The sequence below is a fragment of the Salmo salar genome, chromosome 13 (genome assembly GCF_965601325.2).
Source record: "Salmo salar chromosome 13, fSalSal1, whole genome shotgun sequence".
NCBI lineage: Eukaryota > Metazoa > Chordata > Actinopteri > Salmoniformes > Salmonidae > Salmo > Salmo salar.
Genome location: NC_138303.1, coordinates 89,670,654 through 89,696,450, shown reverse-complemented (window position 1 = coordinate 89,696,450; position 25,797 = coordinate 89,670,654). Strand labels below are relative to the sequence as shown.

Genomic DNA, 25,797 nt, shown 5'->3' with positions numbered 1-25,797 from the left:
CACCTCAAGCTGAACCTCGGCAAGACGGAGCTGCTCTTCCTCCCGGGGAAGGACTGCCCGTTCCATGATCTCGCCATCACGGTTGACAACTCCCTTGTGTCCTCCTCCCAGAGTGCTAAGAGCCTTGGCGTGACCCTGGACAACACCCTGTCGTTCTCCACCAACATCAAGGCGGTGACCCGATCCTGTAGGTTCATGCTCTACAACATTCGCAGAGTACGACCCTGCCTCACACAGGAAGCGGCGCAGGTCCTAATCCAGGCACTTGTCATCTCCCGTCTGGATTATTGCAACTCGCTGTTGGCTGGGCTCCCTGCCTGTGCCATTAAACCCCTACAGCTCATCCAGAACGCCGCAGCCCGTCTGGTGTTCAACCTTCCCAAGTTCTCTCACGTCACCCCGCTCCTCCGCTCTCTCCACTGGCTTCCAGTCGAAGCTCGCATCCGCTACAAGACCATGGTGCTTGCCTACGGAGCTGTGAGGGGAACGGCACCTCCGTACCTTCAGGCTCTGATCAGGCCCTACACCCAAACAAGGGCACTCCGTTCATCCACCTCTGGCCTGCTCGCCTCCCTACCTCTGAGGAAGCACAGTTCCCGCTCAGCCCAGTCAAAACTGTTCGCTGCTCTGGCACCCCAATGGTGGAACAAGCTCCCTCACGACGCCAGGACAGCGGAGTCAATCACCACCTTCCGGAGACACCTGAAACCCCACCTCTTCAAGGAGTACCTGGGATAGGATAAAGTAATCCTTCTAACCCCCCCCCCTAAAAGATTTAGATGCACTATTGTAAAGTGGTTGTTCCACTGGATATTATAAGGTGAATGCACCAATTTGTAAGTCGCTCTGGATAAGAGCGTCTGCTAAATGACTTAAATGTAAATGTAAATATTTATACATCTTTAGAGTTTAATTTGGGAGATGGTAACTCGTTAAACAACTTCCTGGGTGCCCCAAATTCCTAATGAGTTAATTGTTACATGATTAATTTAATTGAGTAACAATTAAACATAGTTAGTTGATAACATAAATAACAGTTATCACATTAATGAAAGTCACGTCACGACAACATTCAACAGTGGGGCCTTATATAGACAGGTGTGTGCCTTTCCAAATCATGTCCAACCAATTGAATTTACCACAGGTGGACTCCAATCAAGTTGTAGAAACATCTCAAGTATGACCAATGGAAACAGGATGCACCTGAGCTCAATTTCGAGTTGCGTAGCAAAGGGTCTCAACACTGATGTAAATAAGGCATCTGTTTTTTATTTTTTATAGATTTTTCACTTTGTCATTATGGCATATTGTGTGTAGATTGATGGGGATTTTTTTTTACATTTAATACATTTTAGAATAAGGCTGTAACGTAAAAAAATGTAGAAAAAGTGAAGGGGTCTGCATATTTTCCAAATGCACTGTATGTACCATAGTCAGAGGACAGGTCTATAGAACTTTGGCTGTGTTGGATGTATTGTCCATGGTTAGAGGACAGGTCTATAGAACTGAGGAACTGAGGGTGTGTAGCTGAGAGGGATGTATGTACCATAGTTACAGGGCAGGTCTATAGAAAATAGGCTGTGTGGGTGTTGGGAGCAGGGTTACCTGGGAGACGGCAGCCTTGTGTTTCTTCATCAGCTCGTTCATGTCCTCCTGGTCCTCCTCCATACGAGACTGCAGGTCGTTCTTCTCCCTCTGCAGACGTGACACCTGCTCCTCAAGCTGAGAGAGAGAGACAGAGACATGCAAAATGTACCACCTAATCGCAAGCTGTTTTTCAACCAGAGCCAGTGACGGTAATCAATGGCCATCAGCTGATCAGTCCTAGACTCAAGCAGTATTGAATGGTCATCAGCTGGCCAGTCCTAGACCCAAGCAGTATTGAATGGTCATCAGCTGGCCAGTCCTAGACCCAAGCAGTATTGAATGGTCATCAGCTGGCCAGTCCTAGACCCAAGCAGTGTGGAATGGTGATCAGCTGGCCAGTCCTAGACCCAAGCAGTGTGGAATGGTGATCAGCTGGCCAGTCCTAGACCCAAGCAGTGTGGAATGGTGATCAGCTGGCCAGTCCTAGACCCAAGCAGTGTGGAATGGCCATCTAATGGATAGGGGGTGGATTAGTGTGATTTACTATAAATCAGACCTGATTGGGTCATTTAGGCCTTCAGACAGATCTGTGTGGCCAATGCACCATGTATTAGCTTGGCACTAGCGTCCTAAGGCAGATCATCCAATTTTCTCTGGAGGGAAAGACACCTGTAGCCTTCGCTCTAATTTATGTGCTCTGTCACCTGGAAAACAAAGGACAATGCCCAAGGACTAGTCAGCCCTTATCCCTCTGAGGGGGCCAAAATGTAGCTCTATTACAGTATCCAGAGGACTTACTATTGTGATAGAATGTATGGTATCTATCTGAAACGTGTTCCCTGAGGATACCTCTTGACGCTATCTATATGATCTTTCTGATAACTTGTATCTGTACAGGGTGAACTCTGAATTACTCCATTATGCAAATAATTTGTATTGTCTTCTCAGGAATTCTGTCTTATTTACATTGGTCTCGTCCCTCACACAAGCCTTTAAATGCTGTGACACCCTGTGGAGATCGGGCCTGGGAGTGTTTAGGTTACTGTAAACTTGGTATCGTTTGATTGGTCAATGGTGGTTCGTTTTGGGTTGAAAGGTTACACCTTCAGATGTTATAAATGAAATTAAATGCCTTTGTTCTCTCTCATCTCTCTTATCCTGTATCCAGTCCATGTAGGAAGGTTGTATGATCAATTATAATTTCATAGCCTTCTAGGCCTCTGGCTTAGTAGGCATTTCTTTGTTCATGTTGTCTTCTAAGTTAACTCAGGATCTATATGCCTAAAAGTATACTTTGTAGTGCTTGTTAATGATTTGTAACTGCATGCCTTGTATGTGAATCCATTCACTGTACAATGTTAATTAAACAGCTGTCTTTGATAGACAATTCTCAGACCAATTCTTGCTAGTCAACGTCAAATCATTGCCTAAACCTTGCTTGTATATTTTAAATGATCTTTATGTCGTCAGATAAACATTTGAATAGGCTAATTGCTTAGTCTCATTACAAGTCACATGTGATGTATATATAATATACTGTATATCATACACATGATAAATATTACTGCCCACTACCCACCCTCAGTATGCCTTCCCAAACTAGACACATTTAGAAAACCTTTGATAGCCATAAACACACCAATCAGCAGCTCAGACTACACAGCCGTCATGACTCTGCCCTCCTCAGAGGGAGGACTCTCCTGGGGAGACGATTATGGAACGCATTAAAGACTAAAAATATATAAACAAACTTAATTAATCCATTAGCACATAACCGAGAAAAGCAACATTCCCAGAAAAAAAGACTCATCATTTCAATGTTCGACGATGGCGGGGAGATGTGAACATATTCATGGCAGTGTTTTTACACAATATTAAAATATTCTGCTGTGTGTAAAAAAGAGGGAGTAAAAAATGCAACAGGTTCTCCTGCTGTTTCTAACACTGTGGTTTGTTTTTGTTGTGTCGTCAAAAACGTGGTAAAATGCTGTAATTACGCAGTGTTGCAGAGATTACATATTTGAACCCCCACTCTGTCTCTACACAATGAATACTTGGCTAAGACACACAGAGGGATGTATGAAGGAGACTCATAGTGTATCCAACAGTGGACTAAAGAAACAAACACCAAAAGATAGATTTTGAGTGGTATTTTCCTTTAAAATGAAATGGAAATACAGCACACTGATGTGGACTTACTCCATACTCTGTGTGCAGTTCACAGTAGGCATTAGGCAGGTATAATGGTTGGGAGTCCTCTCAAAGAGAGCTTGGCAACGGAAGGATCTCTCACTCACCGACATCTTGACTTTGACCACTTCCTCCATCTGGATGTGCAGGTCCTCGATCTCCATCTCCATGCCCTTACGAGACTTCACCGCCACCGCACACGTGAACTCTGACTCCTCCAGCTGTGAAGGGAGATATAGCAGGAGGAGGAAGAGAGGATTGCAAGGTCCGGGTGAAAAGCTAAAACTCAACACCGTGTCCTTGATCAGGAGAGCAAGCGCAATACTTTTTGACAGGATTATTTGTAGTAGTAAAGCTGTCAGAACGTCACTAACGTACGGGATTGACATGATGATAATAAGATGGGCCATGTAGTGTAATGTAGGATGGTGTACCTGGTTTTTGAGCTGGGCGGTCTCTCTCTTACTGAGGGCGTTGTTCTTCAGGTGGTCCAGCATGATCTGGGCATCAGCCAGCAGCACCTTGGTGCGTTTCAGGTCCTTCCTCAGCCTCTTCTCGGTCTCCACGTCCCTGCAGCCCACCTAGAGTAGAACACCTAAACAGTAACTACTGTGCAGCTCACAGTGTTCACCATGAGCTCCCACCTCACAGCAAACTATCAGAGCCCAATACAAGATCCAGAGGTAGCTCTTCTTGTGTTTAACATAATAATCAGTATTTAAATAACAAATAATCAAATTGAAAAGTATTTCAAATCAAATGTTATTTGCCACACGCTTCGTAAACAACAGGTGTAGACTAACAGTGAAATGCTTACTTACGGTCCTTTTCCAACAATGCAGAGTTAAAGTTAAGATACAAATACATATAAATTGAAAGTGACAAGGAATAAATACACCGTGAAAAACTAATAAAAATAAATGTCTATATACAGGGAGTACCAGTATCGAGACAATGTCCAGGGGTATGAAGTAATTGAGATAGCTGTACATATAGGTAGGTGTGAAGTGACTAGGCAACAGGATAGAGACAGTAGCAGCAGCATATGTGTAAGTGTGTGTGTGTAAGTGTGTGTGTGTGTGTGTGTGTGTGTGTGTGTGTGTGTGTGTGTGTGTGTGTGTGATAGAGTCCAGTGTATGTGCATAGATTCAGTGCAAGAGAGTTAGTGCAAAAAAGTGTCAATGCAGGTAGTCTGGGTAACCATTTGACTAGCTAAATAGCAGTCTTGTTTAGAAGTCTTATGGCTTGGGGGTAGCAGCTGTTCAGGGTCCTGTTGATTCCAGACTTGGTGCATTGGTACCGCTTGCCATGCAGTAGCAGCGAGCACAGTCTGGGCCTTCCTCTGACACCACCTGGTATAGAGGTCCTGGATGGCAGGAAGCTTGGCCCTCTTCACGACTGTCGTGGTTTATTTGGACCATAATTGTTTGTTGGTGATGTGGACACCAAGCTTTCAACCTGCTCCACTGCAGCCCCGTCGATGGGAATGGGGCGGGCTCGGTCTGCCTTTTGTGGCAGGGTAGACATTTGTTGATCCTTGATGTTCAGTTGTAGAAGCAACTCATCCCTTTAATTATTACTAGTAATACATTTGTTTCAGAAAAACAAAGCATGCTCATCTGTTTATTTTGTATGTTTTTGGTGTAATTATGGTGAAAATATATTTTAGGTTGGTAAAACAAATCCGAGTTTTGGACCAAAAAGTTAATTTCCCACCCTGAGCGTGATCACACAGTCATCTGGAACAGCATCTCACACATAGTTCAGTGTTGCTTGCATCGAAGCGAGCATAGAAGGCATTTAGCTCGTCTGGTAGACTCGTGTCACTGGGCACTCATGACTGGGTTTCCCTTTGTAATCCGTGATAGTTTGCAAGCCCTGTCACATGCGACGAGCATCAGATCCAGTGTAGTAGGTTTTGATCTTAGTCCTGTATTGACGCTTTGCCTGTTTGATGGTTCGTCGGAGGACGTAGTGCGATTTCTTATAAGCATCCAGGTTAGTGTCCTACTCCTTGAAAGCGACAGCTCTATCTTTTAGCTCAGTGCAGATGTTGCCTGTAATCCATGGCTTCTGGTTGGGATATGTACATACGGTCACTGTGGGGACGAAGTCGTCGACGCACTTATTGATGAAGCCGGTGACTGATGTGGTAAAATTCTCAATGCTATCGGATGAATCCTGGAACATATTCCAGTCTGTGCTAGCAAAACGGTCCTGTAGCTTAGCATCTGCTTCATCGAACCACTTCCAAATTGAGCACGTCACTGGTACTTCCTGTTTAAGTTTATGCTTGTAAGCAGGAATCATGAGGATAGAGTTATAGTCATATTTGCCAAATGGAGGGTAAGGGAGAGCTTTGCATGCATTTCTGTGTGTGGAGTAAAGGTGGTCTAGAGTTTTTTTCCCTGTAGTTGCACAGGTGGCAAGCTGGTAGAAATTAGGTAAAATGGATGTCAGTTTCCCTGCATTAAAGTCCCCAGCCACTATAAGCCTTGTATAGGTGTCCTTAGTGCAAGCATCCGTTTGTGGTGGTAAGTAGACAGCGAATAAAAATATAGATGAAAACTCTCTTGGTAAATAGTATGGTCTACAGCTTATCATGAGTTATTCTAACTCAGGCAAGCAGAACCTGGAGACTTCCTTAATATTAGAGATCGCGCACCAGCTGTTGTTAACAAAGACACACACACCCGCCCCTAAGTTTACGAAACTCTGCTGTTCTGCTCTGCCGATGCATTGAAAAACCAGCTAGATCTATATTAACCATGTCCTCGTTCAGCCACGACTCCGTGAAGCATAGGATATTACAGTTCTTCAGGTCCCGTTGATAGGATTGTTTCAAAACGGATCTCGTCCAGTTTGTTCTCCAGTGATTGCACATTCGCCAATAGAACAAAGGGTAGAGGCGATTTATTTACTCACCTCCGTAGTTTTGTCAGGCTGCCCCCAAGTCAGCCTCTATATCACCGTATTTTCCTCTTCCGAGTATCGGAGATTAGGACCTGGTCCCAGTGAGCAGTATGTCCAGCGCGGCCGAGTCATTGAAATAAAATTCTTCATCCAAAATCGAGGTTAGTGATTGCTGTTCTGATGTCCAGAAGCTCTTTTCGGTCATAGGAAACGATGGAGGAAACATTATATCCATCCCATGTGACAACATTTATACAACATTTGAACCCATGTGTGACGCACACACACACACACACACCGTGGTCAGTGACAGTGTACCTGGTCCTGGGCAGACAGTAGCTTGGCCTCCAGCTCTCTCCTCTCACGCAGGACTTTCTGCTTGTCATCATACTCCTCCTCCAGCTGTACCTCCATCTGCTTCAGCTGTAGGATGGACAGACCGACAAGATAAGACAGGAGGAAGGTCAGTAGACTCAGGACAGGAACTACACATTCATTGGGACAGGCTGACAGATGACCATCACTGCAGTGTCACCCACCAACATCTACCACACCACATGTTGTCCTCATAGGTCTAAAGTCAGAGGGCCAGATCAATGTCATACTACATGTGGCACTATATGTTGGACTGTCAATGTGAAATGACTGTGTAGAAGAAGTTCCCTGCAAATGTGTCATTATAGATGTATGTGGTCAAAACAACATGTCAAGTAGACAGCAATTACCAGATCTCATCAGTCATATGTGCATCCCTCTTACCTTCTTACTGCAGGACTGCCTGATCTCCTCCACCTCCTCATCCTTGCCATCGATGTCTTTAGATTGGGTCTGCCGCAGACTCACCATCCCCATCTCCAGACGCAGCTTGGCCTGAAGCACACACACACACACACACCACACACACCTAGACAGTTCTAGACTGGCAACTCCTATATGGGCTCTGTATTCCTCCCCTATTCACCTCCTTCACCTGCTCCAGCATCTGGATGGTCCCGGCCTGTTCATCCAGCTCCTCCTCCTGGTCTTTGACCTTGGCTTCCAGGTCGCGGAGCATCTTCTTGGTCTTGGACAGCGATGCCTCATCCTTGGACTCCTGGGATGACAGGTCCTTTAGCTCCGCCTCCAGATGCTCCACCTTCAGCTGGATGGCACAGAGCTCCATGTCCTTGTCCTGCAGGCAGGGGGCAGCACAGAGACATGGACACTCAGAGACATGGACACTCAGAGACATGGACACTCAGAGACATGGACACTCAGAGACATGGACACTCAGAGACATGGACACTCAGAGACATGGACACTCAGAGACATGGACACTCAGAGACATGGACACTCAGAGACATGGACACTCAGAGACATGGACACTCAGAGACATGGACACTCAGAGACATGGACACTCAGAGACATGGACACTCAGAGACATGGACACTCAGAGACATGGACACTCAGAGACATGGACACTCAGAGACATGGACACTCAGAGGATTCTTGGACTAGGCCAGACATTCAGAGGACATGGACTCCCCAGGGGGAACAATTACATTATGATCCGTCATCTGTGTCCAGGTTATACTGTACCTGCAGCTGCTGGCACAGACTGAACCGCTCCCCTGTCATCATGTCTCTCTCCCGGCCCAGCTTCTCTCTCTGTGTCCTCTCTCTCAGCACTTCGTCCTGGGCCTGGCTCTGCTCCAAGTCAAACCTGCAACACACGTTACACTACTGACAGGCCTTCATACAGACCTCTCCTTCACTCTCCACCGAGTCTTACAGAAAAAGTATAAATATTACAGATCATTTTCATCCAATAGATTGTTGGACGCTATGAATGAAGTGGAAGATTTAATGAGGCAAGCAACAACACTTTCAGTCTAAGAAAATATTTAAGCAGGCCCATTTGTTGAGTTAAATCATTTAGAAGTCAATTCACTGCGATAAGAGGAAGCATTTCACCTCCTCTCATCCCACTGAAGACTATTACTAACAGTACAGCCTCCATTCTAGACTCATTATAAGCACTCAGCTTTAAAATGTTAACAGTTAGCTGTTAATTTACAAACGCATTCTAATCATGACCATAATGTTCTATTCAAATGTCTGGGGCAGCCACACTTAGGAGTGTTCAACTGCATTGTGAAGTGTTCTGAACTGTCAGCTCCCTTAATTCTCTCTTTTCTTCTCTAAGAGAAGCGGTCCACGGCTTTGCACAGCTGAAAATGATTACTCCCACAAAGCATCTTCAATTAGCCCCAAGGGAGAGATCACATTCTGCCACAGCACAAACCTCTCAAGTGCTAAAAGTCTGACTCATTTTCTCAGCTAATGCAATTACACCGATTACAGCCCATCTCTATTCTCTGTTCAAATGAAAAAAAAAAGTATTAGTCTCCTGGATAGGTCAGCTAGTGTACGTGAGGACGTTTCAGGAGACAAAAGAAGCAGGTTCCTCACTTTTCACTATTTTGGGATGGTAAGGCATCTAGTGCTGTATGTGTCCAAATTGAGGTTCCTTAGAAAAACATTTCTATAGTCATTATTCTTAAACAAGAGCTGTTGAATGACGGCTTTGCTCTTGTGTATTAGTGTGTGCGCCTGTGTGCCTGCAAATGTGAGTGGGTGCGTGTACATACTTCCTCTGTTTCTTCTCCAGGTCATGGTTGCGGCTCTGCTGGCCCTCCAGGTGCAGCTTGGTGTCCTGCAGCTCAGCCGTCAGTCTGCTACACTTCTTCTTCAGCTGCTGCACAGAGCGCTGCACTTCATCGTTGTCAGCCTGCAGGTCAGTCAGCTACACACACACACACACACACACACACACAATAAGTATGAATGTTATGATGCATATGAACATAACTCCAGTGAATATGTGCACCAGAGTAATACATGATAAGGCCAGAATGAGTAACACCCAGGCCATACCTTCCTCTCCAGAGGTCTTTTACTCTGCTGCTCAGTCTCTAGCATGTCTTCAAACTCCTGCTGCAATCTCTTCTTGGTGAACTCAGTCTCCCGGATGGCTCGGTCGTACTTCAGACGCCACTCTCCTCCTGTGGGACAGACCAGTGACAGTACATAGGGTCAGGGAGTGACCGAGACAGACCATGTGACATTCGGAGTGACCGATCCTCTGATGCTGGACTGGCTGACTGAACAAGGCTTAATGCAGCTGAGGATCAGAATATAGAAAGAGCTGCTGTGTGTCTCACATACACATGTTGCCAATAACAGACAAACTTTTATTCTACCAAACTCTTCATCATGACTTGACAATACAAATGGAAAAAGCTTCAAGGGAACAAGAATATCCCTCAAGATATCGTCTCTAGGTAAGATGACATTCAAAGTTTAACAACTACCAGTAGATACACTTCAAAACTGACCGGACACCAGTGAAACAGACTATAGAATCTGTAAGAGTTTAGTGGAGACGCAGAACCTAATATGGCATATAGAGCTGTACCTGGGCCCACAGCAGTGGCTGTCAGTGCCTATCTACACTAGAGTAGTGGAGACTAGAAGACTGGCCAGGTTCATTTATCAAAATCGCATTATGATCATTGGTGTTTTTTCAGAGGCAAACAGACACAGCTTAGAAAGTGGCCCATGGTATTTATGAAGGGTGTTGTGTGACTCATCACTAGTACAATATCTGAGACTACATACAGTAGGATAATTGGGTTAAAAGTTGCATAATGACATGTTGTCCATGAATTGGCCCACCTATGGATTTACAGGTGTGGAATTAACATGTTTGAGAGGCTCTCCATCCCCCTTCCCACAGGAACACTGTAACAGACATGTGCATATTTAAAGAATAATGACAGCTTCCAGGAGCCACCGGCTTTGATCCACAAGATTATTTCCTCATTTATCTGAAACCTTCAAACTCTGGCTTTATTCTTGAGGATGTGGGGGCCGGGTACTCGAGCGCCTTGATTTAGGGGCAGAGAGACTGAAGGACAATACACTCACAGCATGATGCCGCGCTAACTGCAGAAGGAGATCAGAGACAAAGAGCGAGAGAGGACTAAGGCCTGACAGTGGGCATTTTAATCGCACACCTGTAAATCCATAGAAGATGAGCCAATTCATTGACAACATGTCATTATGCAACTTTTGACCCAATTATCCTACTGTATGTAGTCTCAGATATTGTACTAGTGATGAGTCACACAACACCCTTCATAAATACCATGGGTCACTTTCTAAGCTGTGTCTGTTTGCCTCTGAAAAAACACCAATGATCATAATGCAATTTACAACCTAACCTTTACTATGTAATACATGGGTATCCTCTTTTACAAGTAGTTAAATGCATTACCTTTCCCCAACAATAATTACAACCGAATATTTGCCATGCATACAGTGGGTTTTGTGTGGATAGTCTATAGGCATCAGAACTCACCTGAATCGTCATCATCGTCCACGTCCTCGTTGAGCTCTGCTGTTCTGATGAGACGAGCCTCCATCACCTCCATCTCCATACACTCCATCTGCTTCTTCATCAAGTCAAACATAGCCTAAGGTAGACAGAATATTCAATATTCCCGCTACGAAATATTATGTCCATGCTCCATCTTACATGTCCTATTACTTACGCTCACTGACAACCAAAATGGACTAGTCAACAGTAGTGTAAGTACAGCTACTCAAGAGTGAGTGAGTGCATGCGTCTGTCTGTACCTGCAGGTCCTTCATGTCTTTCTCCAGTTTCAGTCTCTCAGACGTCTCGGTCTCCAGCAGCTGGGAAGCCGACTCTCCAGCGTTCCTCTCGTCTGCAAGCTCTGCTGACAACTCTGAGATCTGGAGGAACACACAGCAGTCAATGTGTATGCCCCATGGCCCGGCCTATCTTCAGTCACAGCAGCAATCGACAAACTCACCATCAAAAGGCTTCCTATGAAGCCTGAGAGTGATATCCTCAGACTACTTTTCTTATCACAGACGGAGTCAAACAATGAACAACGGTGGACTGTTTGAGTTGATAACCTGACACAGCTTCTGGTGAATAAAGCCAGTATGACTGAACTACTGTTTACCACCTCTGCAGCAAACACTCTTTTCCAGAATGCAGTGCATAGAAGAAAGGCCCCAGGAGACTCACCCTGCTCTCCAGTTGATCACTGTTCAATCTCACTTTGTTTCTCTCTTCCTCTGTCTTCTCCAGCTTTCCCTTCAGATGCTGGATCTCCTCCTGGAAGAGAACATACAGTAAAAGGACAATTATAAGAATGGGAAAGAGATTGTAGAAACAGCCGAGGTAGCCATGTTGGAATCCTATGCAACACTAAGGAGATATTTGCCACTCCCAGCTGACATCATACGGCAATTCTGGAGAGTCGACTCATGGTTGTGGGTAAGCAAACACCCATTTTCAAACATGCAAACCCTTACTTTAGTCATGAGGAGCAGATTTGCAGTGGGTGTGAGGTTGGATGGCTAAGCAGTCAGACATGTCCAGTACAGACAGAGACAGGGATACTCACGTCTTTTCCTCTGATCTGTTCCTCTGTGAGCTGCGCCTCAATGAGGGGCCGTACAGTTGTAAACAGCTTCCACCAGGGCCAGCCCTTCACTCCTTTGTTCTTCGTGATGTTCTTCTGGATGCAGCGGATGGCCAGGTCATGGGTCTGCCCAGCACACAGAGAGAAAGAGTGGGTGTGACTGTACTGGATGGGCTGAGAGTACAGCATAGTGCAGTGCAGAGGTTCAGTGCAGCAGAGCTCTCTCTACTAGGCCTACAGAGTACAGAAATAGTCTGTGTTAAGTGGATCTCTGGTCCTAACTACAGAGAAATAATAACTCATCAGATTAGTATTATCAGTCTAAACTCCACTGTGATCTACTCTAGTTCTCACTAAACCCCACATGTACTTTTACCAGTCAAAAGTTTGGACACACCTACTCATTCAAGGGTTTTTCTTTATTTGTACTATTTTCTAGAATGTATAATAATAGTGAAGACATCAAAACTATGAAATAACACATATGGACTCATGTAGTAACCAAAAAAAAAAAAAAAACAGTATTAAACAACTCAAATATATTTCATATGAGATTCTTCAAAGTAGCCACACTTTGGCTTGATGACAGCTTTGACACTCTTGGCATTCTCTCAACCAGCTTCACCTGGAATGCTTTTCCAACAGTCTAGAGTTCCCACATATGCTGAGCACTTGTTGGCTGCTTTTCCTTCACTCTGTGGTCCAACTCAACCCAAACCATCTCAATTGGGTTGAGGTCAGGTGATTGTGGAGGCCAGCTCATCTGACGCAGCACTCCATCACGCTCCTTCTTGGTCAAATAGACCTTACACAGCCTGGAGGTGTGTTTTGGGTCATTTTTCTGTTGAAAAACAAAATGATAGTCCCACTAAGCCCAAACCAGATGGGATGGCGTATCACTGCAGAATGCTGTGGTAGCCACGTTGCATTCAAGTGTGCCTTGAATTCTAAATAAAATCTGACAGTGTCACCAGCAAAGCACTCCCACACCAAAACACCTCCTCCTCCATGCTTCACGGCGGGAACCACACATGCGGAGATCATCCGTTCACCTGCTCTGCGTCTCACAAAAGACACGGTGGCAACCACAAATCTCTCATTTGGACTCATCAGACCAAAGGACAGATTTCCACTGGTCTAATGTCCATTGCTCGTGTTTCTTGGCCCAAACAAGACTCTTCTTATTGGTGTCCTTCAGTAGTGGCTTCTTTGCAGCAATCGCAGCAATCGACCATGAAGGAAGTCACCTCTGAACAGTTGATGTTGATGTGTCTGTTACTTGGAGTCTGAAGCATTTATTTGGGCTGCAATCTGAGGTGCAGTTAACTCTAATGAACTTATCCTCTGCAGCAGAGGTAACTCTGGGTCTTCCTTTCCTGTGGCGGTCCTCATGAGAGACAGTTTCATCATAGTGCTTGGTGGTTTTTGCGACTGCACTTGAAGACACTTTCAAATTTCTTGAAATTTTCGGGATTGACTGACCTTCATGTCTTAAAGTAATGATGGACTGTCATTTGTCTTTGCTTATTTGAGCTGTTCTTGCAATAATATGGACTTGATCTTTTACCAAATAGGGCTATCTTCTGTATATCACCCCTACCTTGTCACAACACAACTGTTTTGCTGGAACATATTAAGAAGAAAAGAAATTCCACAAATTAACTTTTAACAAGGCACACCTGTTAATTGAAATGCATTCCAGGTGACTACCTCATGAAGCTGGTTGAGAGAATGCCAAGAGTGTGCAAAGTTGTCATCAAGGCAAAGGGTGGCTACTTTGAAGAATCTCAAATATAAAATATATTTTGATTTGTTTAAAGGTTTTTGGTTACTACATGATTCCAAATGTGTTATTTCATAGTTTTGATGTCTTCAGCATTATTCTACAATGTAGAAAATAGTAAAAATAAAGAAAAACCCTGGAATGAGTAGGTCTGTCCAAACTTTTGACTGGTACTGTATATTGAATAGTGCAATTTCTGATCTTGAGAAACCCTAGACCTATTAGCCTCCATGTTATTGACATACAGATTTTATGGAATCCCATATTGTTTTGCAGCATCGACTAACCAACCAGGCCTCGTCAGTCAGCCTTCTCTGGAGGGTTGCTATAACAGAGCATGTCCCAAGGCTGGAAGCTCTTTTGATTAATTAAATCAATACATCTTGGCAGCCGATAACAAGTGTTTACACGATTTCCATGCGGCTTGTGCCGGAGCATCTCTAGTAGTGGCAGACTATGGTAAAACACAATTAGAGAAACACAATATTCTCAGCATTCCCCACCGAAGGCAGCTTCTATGGCCAATTAGGATTTGTCATACCATGAAAGCCGAAACACAATGCTACATTCAGCAAATCTGAGACAGACACATTCAACAGGACTCATTTGTGATGTTTAGACCATAATGAACAAGGCAAACAGAAGATTAGGCCACTTGCAAGACGAGAATAAACAAAAGGCTATTCATATTGACAGGGTCTGTCTGTCTCTACTGTACGTCAGTCTGGAGAGAGGATGTGAATCCTGGGCCAAGATTCAGACAATCATCTAGGGCTAGATGTTATTTGCAGGGTAATAACTTTGGTTTGCTGAGTCTTTCTCCTTGCCCGAGGTGTGGGTGTGCCTGTGCGTGAGTGTGTGTGTGGTGTGCATGCATGCGTGCGCTGTGCGTGTGAAGACTGAGCGCTACTTGACTGCGTAGGAGAAGCACCAGCACACGCCACCTGCTTCCACTCAGCACCGTGCTCCCGGACTTAAAACAAGAGCTTAATTAAGAAGCCCATCGGCTGCTCTGTTCAATTCCCCCCGGCTCCCAGAGGTATACGTCAGGAAAGAAAACACAGCGGAGCATGGGGCTGTGTGCGTTTCAAAAGAAAACATCCTGTTTTCCATATGCCCCCTCCACTACGAGGGAGAGGGGAGAAAGAGAGAGGCATACACGTTCAAAGAGAAACTGTTGCTTCTCAAACGGATGATATGTACTGTATTTGTAATGAAGTCACGCTGGGACGACTTCAAAAAGCGCTGAAAGCCATGATTAATCAATCAACAAGTTACAAGACATTCTATGGCATAAACCACCATGTTTCTAAGTATATTTTCCAGCCTGACTTTTCTGTTTGAACTACAACCATATGGATTCAGACGTGTGTGACTTGAGAAGTTGTGCTCATCTCCGTTGCTATAGAACACGTTCCTAACATCCTCAGTGTGTTTCATCTAACCATGGCACATATGTTAAGAACGGATACGTCATACAGTGAAAGTGGAATCATGGAAGCCTAATCAAATTTCATGAACGGGGAAGATGGAGTGAAAGCACTAATGGGTTTTACTATACAATCATTATTATAAGACAGGCCTCTGGATAGAGACACACTTAGTTAATCTTCCTGCTGGAGAGGGAGGGAGAAGGGAGGGAGGGTGAGAGAACTCGACACAGTAATATACCACTTCACCGCATTCCTCCAATTACACTGGTCCAGGGCTGGTGCATTTTGAATAACTACTTTTTTACCTACTGCATATATTTGCCATTCAGGTGATTTTCAGGGCAGACAGAGAAATGCACATGGCCTGGTCTATCATCATTATCACACTGACTAGAGGTTTCCAATGAAAACCTAATTGTTTTATAGGTAAGCTAGGTCTATGACTTTATTATGTAACAGACAAACTGTACATTATCTAAAAAAGTAATCGAACATTCAAATTGGGTCAAAAACCTGATATTTCCAGTGAACAGCAGGGTTGGCTCAATTTGAATTGAAGGCAGTCAAGTCAGGAAGTGATTTAAAATTCTGAAAATGTGAACTTTTTACATAAATAGCTTCTACTTTTCAATTTGAGAAGTCATTGACAATAAATGCCCTTTTGTTTTTGAATGGTCATTTTAGTTAACTTCCTGAATAGACAGCCTTCAATTCGCATTGAGCCCAAACCTGGTGAACAATGAACCACTAAACCAAGAATTACTCAAACAAATAACTCTTTAGACTTCCATTTGTCCATTGGAATAGAAATAACTGTTGATACACTGAAATGAAGCAACCACTCTTAGCCAGATGAAATCAGAACCTTAGCCCTCATTCATAATTGAGTACTATATCTCACCACACAAAAACCTGAACTTTAGTTCAGAGACAAAGATTTTACAAGAAAAAATAAATTGAATCTTATCTTTCTATTGAGAAAACAGAGAAGGCAATCCAAAAAAAAGTAGTCTAGCAGTCTTAATGGATTTAGTAATGCTACAGTTAGCCTTCACACAGTTCTGCAGTGCGGATTTCCTGCCCTTTCCAAACGATTAAATAGCGCTCCTCCCCCTCAGCAGGCCTCAGCCTCTGAAATACATAAGAGAAAAGCATTGGGTTTTTCCCGGGTTCCTACTTCCACCACATTCCCATTACTCAAAAGCTGCTTATGTTGTAGACATTTTTTTATCATCACAACTCTTTAATAGATGCAGTGATAACAAAAATGGCTAAAGCAATAAACAAATTCCCCTGGACCTACTTCGGAAGATATTGCAGCGTATGTCCGTTTCTCAGAAAGCTTAAAGCCATATTAGATTAGTTAGAGAGTTAAATAGTCACATGTTCAGGGTTGCAGATTTAATTACTGGGTACAGTGATATTTTTTAGCTCCGACCTCCAGCAATGCAGGACAAAGTGAAATAAAAAAACTAAAATAGGCAACCACATCTCTCAACAGACCACAATCACATTCAACTTTTTTTTCTCCGTCTCAAAATTATTTTTTTATGTAAATCATGGAAAATAAATCCTGGATTTCAAACTAGAAAATAGATTTTGATCATGTTGGACAGTCACAGTCATAGCCTTGACATACAAAGTACATCTCTGTCTCCTTCCCCGTTTATACCTTTAAATCCTGACTTTCTTCTCTGACAGGTACACTCCAAGAAGTAGCAGCTAACTGGATGACCGTGAAGCCATGGTGTAGTCATGCCTACCTCCCTCTTCTTGAAGGCCTGTCTGGCCAGGTATCCACTGCAGGCTGCTTGGAACAGGGTGATGTTGCGTCTGGTCTGCTCATCCCTCTGCTCCTCCAGTTTAGCCAAGGTCCCCGATCTGAAGAACAACTGGGGACGAAAGTACACACTTTTTAGTTCATCATCAAACAAAAGGGATATAGTCATGTTTGTTCAATTTCGCAGCGGATTCCAATCAACGATTTTGGCACATAATTGACCTCAAGAAAGTATCCGCCTTTTTAGCACCTACTGTACAAATAGATGATATTAACTGGAAAGCTGATAATCCATCCCTTGTAGTCTAAAGAAAAGGAGAGAAGGCAATCTATTGGGTGAGGAAGTCGTTATCTCTGACAGTGTTAGCATTGTGTCCCTATTGGCTAGGTCAGAGGTGAAACAGATTTAAAGGTACATCACATGCTCCTGTCATTCACACACACAGAAAGACATAATCATGCCAGTGCTGTGTGAAGCAGTGTGAAGGCTGGTGGCAGTCATTCAGCTCCTTAAGGCGAAGGATAGACATTGATGGGAGTGCCGTCTCTATCCAAGGCCTCCATAGCCAGGCTCCAGTGCTTTATTAATGACCAAACCTCCCTGGCATACATGAAAGAACCAGGAGGTGGAACTGACCCAAACAATTAATAAAGTAAGGTGACCAGATTTTGGAAATTAAAATTAGGGGACATTTGTTTTTAGCTGTGGACATGGAACTATATTTAACTATCAATTTCCGCTTTAGATATAGTATCTAGCCCGATATGGAGAAGAGGGGTACATACTGTACAATGTCATGAAATTGGCTTTAAAATCAAACTGATGTTTCTCTTTTGCCCTCTTAGAAACCTTCTCCACAGAGGGTGCTGGAAAGAATTAAGTGTCAGCCGTACTTTGTCCATCCTGTAACCGCCGTCTGGGTTCTATTATGATCAGAATGGATACATCAAATGTGACTCCATCTCGTTAGCCATGTGACTTCCTGTTGTGACAGTGTTTACCACAGTGAGAGTTGCGTGGGCCAGTGTCATGAGAAGATTTGGTGCTGCTGTTAATTGGCATTCTGCTGGGACTACTGCTGTTGCTAGGACGCCGTTGGAATGCTTTGTGAAGCACCATCTTGGTGTTAATCTACTCCGCAGCCCAGATAAATTTCAAACCCCGAAGGCAACTGCAGCGGTCTACAAAATAATGACCATCTCTCCCATGTTGTAATATGGTCCATTAAAATTACTAGCATCTGGGAGCTTTGGAGCCATTGTTTCTCCCACTGTTGTTTCTCCTGATTTTCTTGTTGGCTTTGGGCCACTTCTGAGCTGATGGGATTAAACAAGTCCATCAACTGCCAGAAACTACTCCATAATGAAATGAATACAAAGGAGACATGATTGTGCGTCTCCCAGTGAGGCTGGAAGGCAGGCATGGCTCTCACATCCATCCTCCACAGTAAAGAGACTTCCAGGGCAGCCAACACTTGCCAGACAGTTCACCCAGTGACAAACACCTTCCTCAAGGAGAAACACCTGGAAGGAGGAATCTATAGCTACAAATGAAGGGAATCTACTGTATGCAACACCAGTTTGAGTTTCTATAACCCCTAGCACACAATATAATAATATGAACAGAGGTAATTTTACAAGTGACTCATTCAAGGTGTGAGGTTTTACTGTGGTAGTGGTACTGACCCTGCTCAGTCCCATGTGATAGCTGTTCTTCTCCAGGTCCAGGGACTCCAGCAGCTCCTCCACAGCCTGGAAACACAAACAGATCAGTCACTGCCCTTCTACCCCCGGATTATCCCTCTACAGCAGTCCCGCGGAGTTGACGACTAACACAGAGGATCCCAACAACCACTGCTCTTACCAGACAGATTGACAGAATCCTGAACTATATTCCTTTCACATTCTCCCCTCACACCTCTGCCCCCAATCCCCAGCCTCTCCTCTCCAGAGAGGAGAGGGTGTGCAGGGAGAGCAGCAAATGAAAACTGACCAGACAGCTCATCCTTCAGAATCCACCTGCTCCAGGCTCATTCCTCCAGGCCCCGTGGTGGTCTTGGCCCCATAGCAGTCTTCTAGATTACACTGTGAGAGGGGCTGCAGCCCAGAGCACTGGGGGTCTTTTGTCTGATGCCATTTCCACAGAAACCCCGTTCCGAGAAGCTGACGCAGGGGAAATCTGCTTCTCTCTGTTTTTACCCACTTCGCTCACGCTCTCCCATATGTTTTATTCCCCACCGTTTCACTTCAGCCGGTCTCCTCTTGCAGGGGATCGATACACAATTGAACATCATTGATAGATAACCTCAAAGAAAAACACTCATTAGCAATCCTCCCTTCACAGGTTGGATTACACTGAAACACTTTAAAAGGACCAGTACAGTCAATGGACCAGTACAGTAATGTTCCTTTGTTTTATATACATGTACACACTATGAGTGTAATAATACTGTGAAAATGAAAATGCCCTTTTAGTGTAAGAGTTGTTTGAACAAACCGCCTGAAATTTCAACCTGTTTTACTGGGATGGAGTTTTGGCCTGCCTGGTGACATCACCAATGAGTTAATAGACCAATAAGAAAAAGGGTTCCAAACCTCTCTAATAACAGCTAGTTTCCCCCTCTCCACTCAGACCAATCCCAGACAGTCCTAGCAAAATTCTTTGAGAAATTGCTCTTTCCTAAGAAGACATTTTTGTAAATGTTTTACCATTTTAATTGTTACCCAGAAATGTGATATTGAGATAAAAATAGCTACATTGGACCTTTAACCATTAGACCCTCTCACCAGTCACATCTCACATAAACAAATGCAATTTCCGACAAGATAGAACTGCCAAAGGGGGCAGAGTTGCAATGTAGTGTAGAGATAGTATGACAGAACTCTGCAGGCTATCCAGGTCTGTGCCCAAACAATTCGAGCTTCTACTTTTAAAAATCCACCTTTCCAGAAACAAGTCTCTCACCATTGCCGCTCGTTATAGACCCCTTTCAGCCCCCAGCTGTGCCCTGGACACCATATGTAAATTGATTACCCCCCATCTATTTTCAGAGTTCGTATTGTTAGGTGACCTAAACTGGGACATGCTTAACACCCCAGCCATCCTACAATCTAAGCTAGATGCCCTCAATCTCACCCAAATTATCAAGGAACCCACCGGGTACAACCTTAAATCCGTAACCATGGGCACCGTCTTAGATATCATCCTGACCAACTTGCCCTCTAAATACACCTCTGCTGTCTTCAACCAGGATCTCAGCAATCACTGCCTCATTGCCTCAGCGACCACCCCTCATCACTGTCAAACGCTCCCTAAAACACTTCAGCGAGCAGGCCTTTCTAATCGACCTGGCCCAGGTATCCTGGAAGGATATTGACTTCATTCCATCAGTAGAGGATGCCTGGTTATTCTTTAAAAGTGCCTTCCTCACCATCTTATATAAGCATGCCCCATTCAAAAAAATGGAGAACTAAGAACAGATATAGCCCTTGGTTCACTCCAGACTTGAGTGCCCTTGACCAGCACAAAAACATCCTGTGGCGTTCTGCATTAGCATCAAATTGCATCCTGTAGCACTAATTCCAAAAAGTTTTGGGACACTAAAGTCCATGGAGAATAAGAGCACCTCCTCCCAGCTGCCCACTGCGCTGAGGCTAGGAAACACTGTCACCACCGATAATCCCACGATAATTGAGAATTTCAATAAGCATTTTTCTATGGCTGGCCATGCTTTCCACCTGGCTACCCCTACCCCGGCCAACATCTCAGCACCCCCTACAGCAACTTGCCCAAGCCCCCCCCCCCCCCCCCCTTCTCCCAAATCCAGACAGCTGATGTTCTGAAAGAGCTGCAAAATCTGGATCCCTACAAATCATCTGGGCTAGAAAATCTGGACCCTCTCTTTCTATATTTATCAGCCAAAATTGTTGAAACCCGTATTACTAGCCTGTTCAACCTCTTTCGTATCGTCTGAGATCCTCAAAGATTGGAAAGCTGCCGTGGTCATCCCCCTCCTCAAAGGGGGAGACACTCTAGACCCAAACTGTTATAGACCTATATCCATCCTGCCCTGCTTTTCTAAAATCTTCGAAAGCCAAGTTAATAAACAGATCACCGACCATTTCGAATACCACCGTACCTTCTCCACTATGCTATCTGGTTTCCGAGCTGATCATGGGTGCACCTCAGCCACGCTCAAGGTCCGAAATTATATCATAACCGCCATCGATAAAAGACAGTGCTGTGCAGCCGTATTCATCGACCTGGCCAAGGCTTTCAACTCTGTCAATCACCGCATTCTTATCGGCAGACTCAATAGCCTTGGCTTCTCAAATGACTGCCTCGCCTGGTTACATTACATTTTACATTTAAGTCATTTAGCAGACGCTCTTATCCAGAGCGACTTACAAAATGGTGCATTCACCTTATGATATCCAGTGGAACAACCACTTTACAATAGTGCATCTAAATCTTTTAAGGGGGGGGGGGGGGTTAGAAGGATTACTTTATCCTATCCTAGGTATTCCTTAAAGAGGTGGGGTTTCAGGTGTCTCCGGAAGGTGGTGATTGACTCCGCTGTCCTGGCGTCGTGAGGGAGCTTGTTCCACCATTGGGTGCCAGAGCAGCGAACAGTTTTGACTGGACTGCACGGGAACTGTGCTTCCTCAGAGGTAGGGGGGCCAGCAGGCCAGTGATGGATGAACGCAGTGCCCTTGTTTGGGTGTAGGGCCTGATCAGAGCCTGAAGGTATGGAGGTGCCGTTCCCTTCACAGCTTCACTGGTTCACCAACTACTTCTCAGACAGAGTTCAGTGTGTCAAATCGGAGGGCCTGTTGTCCGGACCTCTGGCAGTCTCTAAGGGGGTGCCACAGTGTTACATTTTCGGGCTGACTCTTTTCTCTATATATGTCAATGATGTCGCTCTTGCTGCTGGTGATTCTCTGATCCACCTCCACCTTCTTTGGACACTGTGCTAACAAACCTCCAAATGAGCTTTAATGCCATACAACACTCCTTCCGTGGCCTCCAACTGCTTTTAAATGCTCGTAAAACTAAGTGCATGCTCTTCAACCGATTGCTGCCCGCACCCTCCCGCCCGACTAGCATCAATACTCTGGACGGTTTTGACTAAGAATATGTGGACAACTATAAATACCTAGGTGTCTGGTTAGACTGTAAACTCTCCTTCCAGACTCACATTAAGCATCTCCAATCCAAAATTAAATCTAGAATCAGCTTCCTATTTCGCAATAAAGCCTCCTTCACTCATGCCGCCAAACATACCCTCGGAAAACTGACTATCCTACCGATCCTTGACTTTGGCGATGTCATTTACAAAATAGTCTCCAACTCTACTCAGTAAACTAGATTTAGTCTATCACAGTGCCATCCGTTTTGTCACCAAAGCACCATATACTACCCACCACTGCGACCTGTATGCTCTCGTTGGCTGGCCCTCACTACATATTTGTCGCCAAACCCACTGGATCCAGGTCATCTATAAAAGTCTTTGCTAGGTAAAGGCCCGCCTTATCTCAGCTCACTGGTCACCATAGCAACACCTACCCGTAGTACGCGCTCCAGCAAGTATATTTCACTGGTCATCCCCAAAGCCAACACTTCCTTTGGCCGCCTTTCCTTCCCATTCTCTGCTGCCAATGACTGGAACGAATTGCAAAAATCGCTGAAGCTGGAGTCTTACATCTCCCTCTCTAACTTTAAGCATCAACTTTCAGAGCTGATCACTGTACCTGTACACAGCCAATCTGTAAATAGCACACCCAACTACCTCATCCCCATACTGTTACTTATCCTCTTGCTCTTTTGCACCCCAGTATCTCTACTTGCACATCATCATCTGCACATCTATCACTCCAGTGTTAATGTTAAATTGTAATTATTTCGCCTCTATGGCCCATTTATTGCCTAACCTCCGTACTCTTCTACATTTGAACACAATGTATATAGATTATTCTATTGTGTTATTGACTGCATTTGTTTATGTGTAACTCTGTGTTGTTGTTTTTGTCGCACTGCTTTGTTTTATCTTGGCCAGGTCGCAGTTGTAAATGAGAACTTGTCTTCAACTGGCCTACCTGGTTAAATAAAAGTGAAATAAAATAAAATAAAAAGTGGGGAGCTCCCTTCCTAAGCATATCATTAGGGCAAAACAATATATTTCACCAAGTTGATAAGTGCAAGTCTTGGGTATTTTTTTCAGCCCTAAACTCTAGTGCAATTAGAAGACCTTTGCTTCCTGTCTCTGCTCGTCATTGATTAAACTTGGTAGGGAGTGGGCTGCAGCTGGGGATAAGTTGATTAGGTCATCACAATGGCCCTGATTAATAGAGGTTTATTCCTCTGTCAGTGGGCTACTGACAGCCAGGCAGGAGATGGTCTATTCAGCTCAAATCAAATGTTACTTGTCACATGCGCCGAACACAACAGGTGCCAGCACGTCGAACCTTACAGTGAAATGCTTACTTACGAGCCCTTAACCAACAATGCAGTTTTTGGAAAAATACTTTAAAAAAATTATAAATAAAGTAACAAATAATTAAAGAGCAGCAGTAAAATAACAATAGCGAGGCTATATACAGGGGATAAATGGTACAGAGTCAATGTGTGGGGGCACCGGTTAGTCGAGGTAATATATACATGTGGGTAGAGTTATTAAAGTGAGTTAATCATAGATAATAATAGCTCATTAATATAACAATGCAGACCTCCGTTGTTGGCCTGAATCATATTATTTTCTCCAAACACGCACACACAGAAAAATTAGACTCACCTTCTTCTCATCCTTCACTATGTAGTTGCGGCCAAGATTCTTGGTCAGGTGTGGTGCCAGCACGTCGAAGCGGCGGCAGAATTCGGAGAAGACCATGTGATCAGGGTATCCTGTATAGACAATGACATCGGGGTAAAGTTATAAAGCTACAATTTTTTGTACATAAATATTTATTTTAAACACTGCTCTGTGAAGAAAAGCAGTGTTCATCGTTTGGTTTGAGAGACCCTTCCAGACCTTCCTAGTCTAACAACCACAGCCTCTTACCTTGTCGGTAGATTCTGAGAGCATCAAGCAGCTTGGAGCCGCGGAGCTGAGACCGGAGCAGGGCCACATCCAGCTGCATCAGGCCAGAGTCTCCACTCTCCCCCTGGGCCTCCAACTCCCCTTTGCCCGCCCGCAGGGCATCAGCATTGGGCAGCAGGCAGTGGATAAAGTGAACCCTGGACCTCCGCACAGTGTCCAGCAGAGCGTCCTACAGGAGATAGGGGAGTTAGCTGGGACTGAAATGGTAACAATGAATGCTATGAGAGGGGGCAAGGCCTTAGCATGCATCGAGAGAGTAGCCGGCCTAATCAGAGACCAAACCTTTAAATCATAAGCAAAGGCTCCATACACTGGCTCTCACTAATGGATATAATAGCACATTTCACACATTAAGCAATCTTATGAAATAATCCGCCTGGGTTTGAATAAATGGTATAGTTAAGGAAAGTACTCTCAGGAGCAGGAAATGTAATGCCTAGGCCCTACACGGGGGTGGCTCCTAGCGCCTACCCTTTAAAGCTGTAATAATATGGTAAAAACACAGGAAGATGGATGATCCCCCAAGCGCTATGCGGACACCTCTCCCGGGGGTAGGGGATATATTAGGCAGTGCTAATTAAATGACTCCTATTACTGAATCAGCCCGTGTGTTGGATTCAAACGAGAGGCCCTGTGGCCCAACACAACTTAGCTGGATATGCTCAGAGTGTTACAGGAACAGAAGTGTAAATATGATTTTTTGGGAAGCCCTCTTGCTTTCCTTCTTTCCACCAGACCTGCCCTCTGCAGACGGCTTGCAGCCTCTCACCACTTGTAGTTTGATCTGGATGCAGAGGGACTTCTTCTTGACGGCCGCCACTCCAGTGGTGAAAGTCTTCCTCATGCTGGTGGCGCGCCGCAAGGCCAGCTGGGAAACACCCTCCAGGCCCGCGATGGAGCCTGACAGGGTGGTGGCCCCGCCTCCTCGGCTCATAAACAGACCACTGATGTTCTTCCTGGAAAGGAGAGACAAGCAGATCAGGTCACACATGTCTGTTGCAAGCATTGCCAATCAAGCTAAAACATTGTGGGTCTTACTTGTGGGAGTCCTGCAGGAGACTCCCTGCGTTGGTAGAGGCAGGGTTCTGTTTGGCATGGCTCAGCCAACCACGGGCGTCATACTCCACCCAGTCTGTCCCATGACTGTGACCCAACAGAAAGTGATGCGGCTTCCCACTCTTCAGCAGCAAGGTGTGACCTGACAGGTAGAGAGGGAAAACGAATTGATAACAGTTATGTATTTCAACTAATGTTTGCATTGTGTGGCAATGAACAAAGTGCATTCGGAAAGTATTCAGACCCCTTGACTTTTCCCACATTTTGCTACATTACAGCCTTATTCTAAAATAGATTATTTTTATCCTCAATAATACTCCATAATGACAAAGCGAAAATTGGTTTTTAGAAATGTTTGCCAACAAAAAACAGATCTTATTTACAAGTACCTTATTTACAAGTATTCAGAACCTTTGCCGAAGAGACTCAAAATTGAGCTCGGGTGCATCCCGTTTCC

At 44.5% G+C, this 25,797-nt stretch overlaps 1 protein-coding gene across 1 annotated transcript in view; it reads right to left on the bottom strand.

The window, feature by feature from the left end:
* LOC106568078 (unconventional myosin-XVIIIa) overlaps positions 1 to 25,797 on the bottom strand; it is a 111,442-nt gene that overhangs the window by 22,376 nt on the left and 63,269 nt on the right. The window contains exons 16-34 of the mRNA XM_014138085.3: positions 25,323 to 25,482; positions 25,054 to 25,240; positions 24,246 to 24,453; positions 23,979 to 24,088; positions 18,874 to 18,939; positions 17,171 to 17,299; positions 12,174 to 12,317; positions 11,792 to 11,881; positions 11,371 to 11,490; positions 11,093 to 11,207; positions 9,607 to 9,734; positions 9,321 to 9,475; positions 8,269 to 8,392; positions 7,661 to 7,861; positions 7,450 to 7,560; positions 7,009 to 7,113; positions 4,212 to 4,358; positions 3,885 to 3,998; positions 1,606 to 1,722 (exon numbers count right to left, since the gene is read on the bottom strand). Of these exons, the coding sequence (XP_013993560.1) occupies positions 1,606 to 1,722; positions 3,885 to 3,998; positions 4,212 to 4,358; positions 7,009 to 7,113; positions 7,450 to 7,560; positions 7,661 to 7,861; positions 8,269 to 8,392; positions 9,321 to 9,475; positions 9,607 to 9,734; positions 11,093 to 11,207; positions 11,371 to 11,490; positions 11,792 to 11,881; positions 12,174 to 12,317; positions 17,171 to 17,299; positions 18,874 to 18,939; positions 23,979 to 24,088; positions 24,246 to 24,453; positions 25,054 to 25,240; positions 25,323 to 25,482 (2,531 nt within the window). The remainder of the gene's footprint in view (positions 1 to 1,605; positions 1,723 to 3,884; positions 3,999 to 4,211; positions 4,359 to 7,008; positions 7,114 to 7,449; positions 7,561 to 7,660; positions 7,862 to 8,268; positions 8,393 to 9,320; positions 9,476 to 9,606; positions 9,735 to 11,092; positions 11,208 to 11,370; positions 11,491 to 11,791; positions 11,882 to 12,173; positions 12,318 to 17,170; positions 17,300 to 18,873; positions 18,940 to 23,978; positions 24,089 to 24,245; positions 24,454 to 25,053; positions 25,241 to 25,322; positions 25,483 to 25,797) is intronic.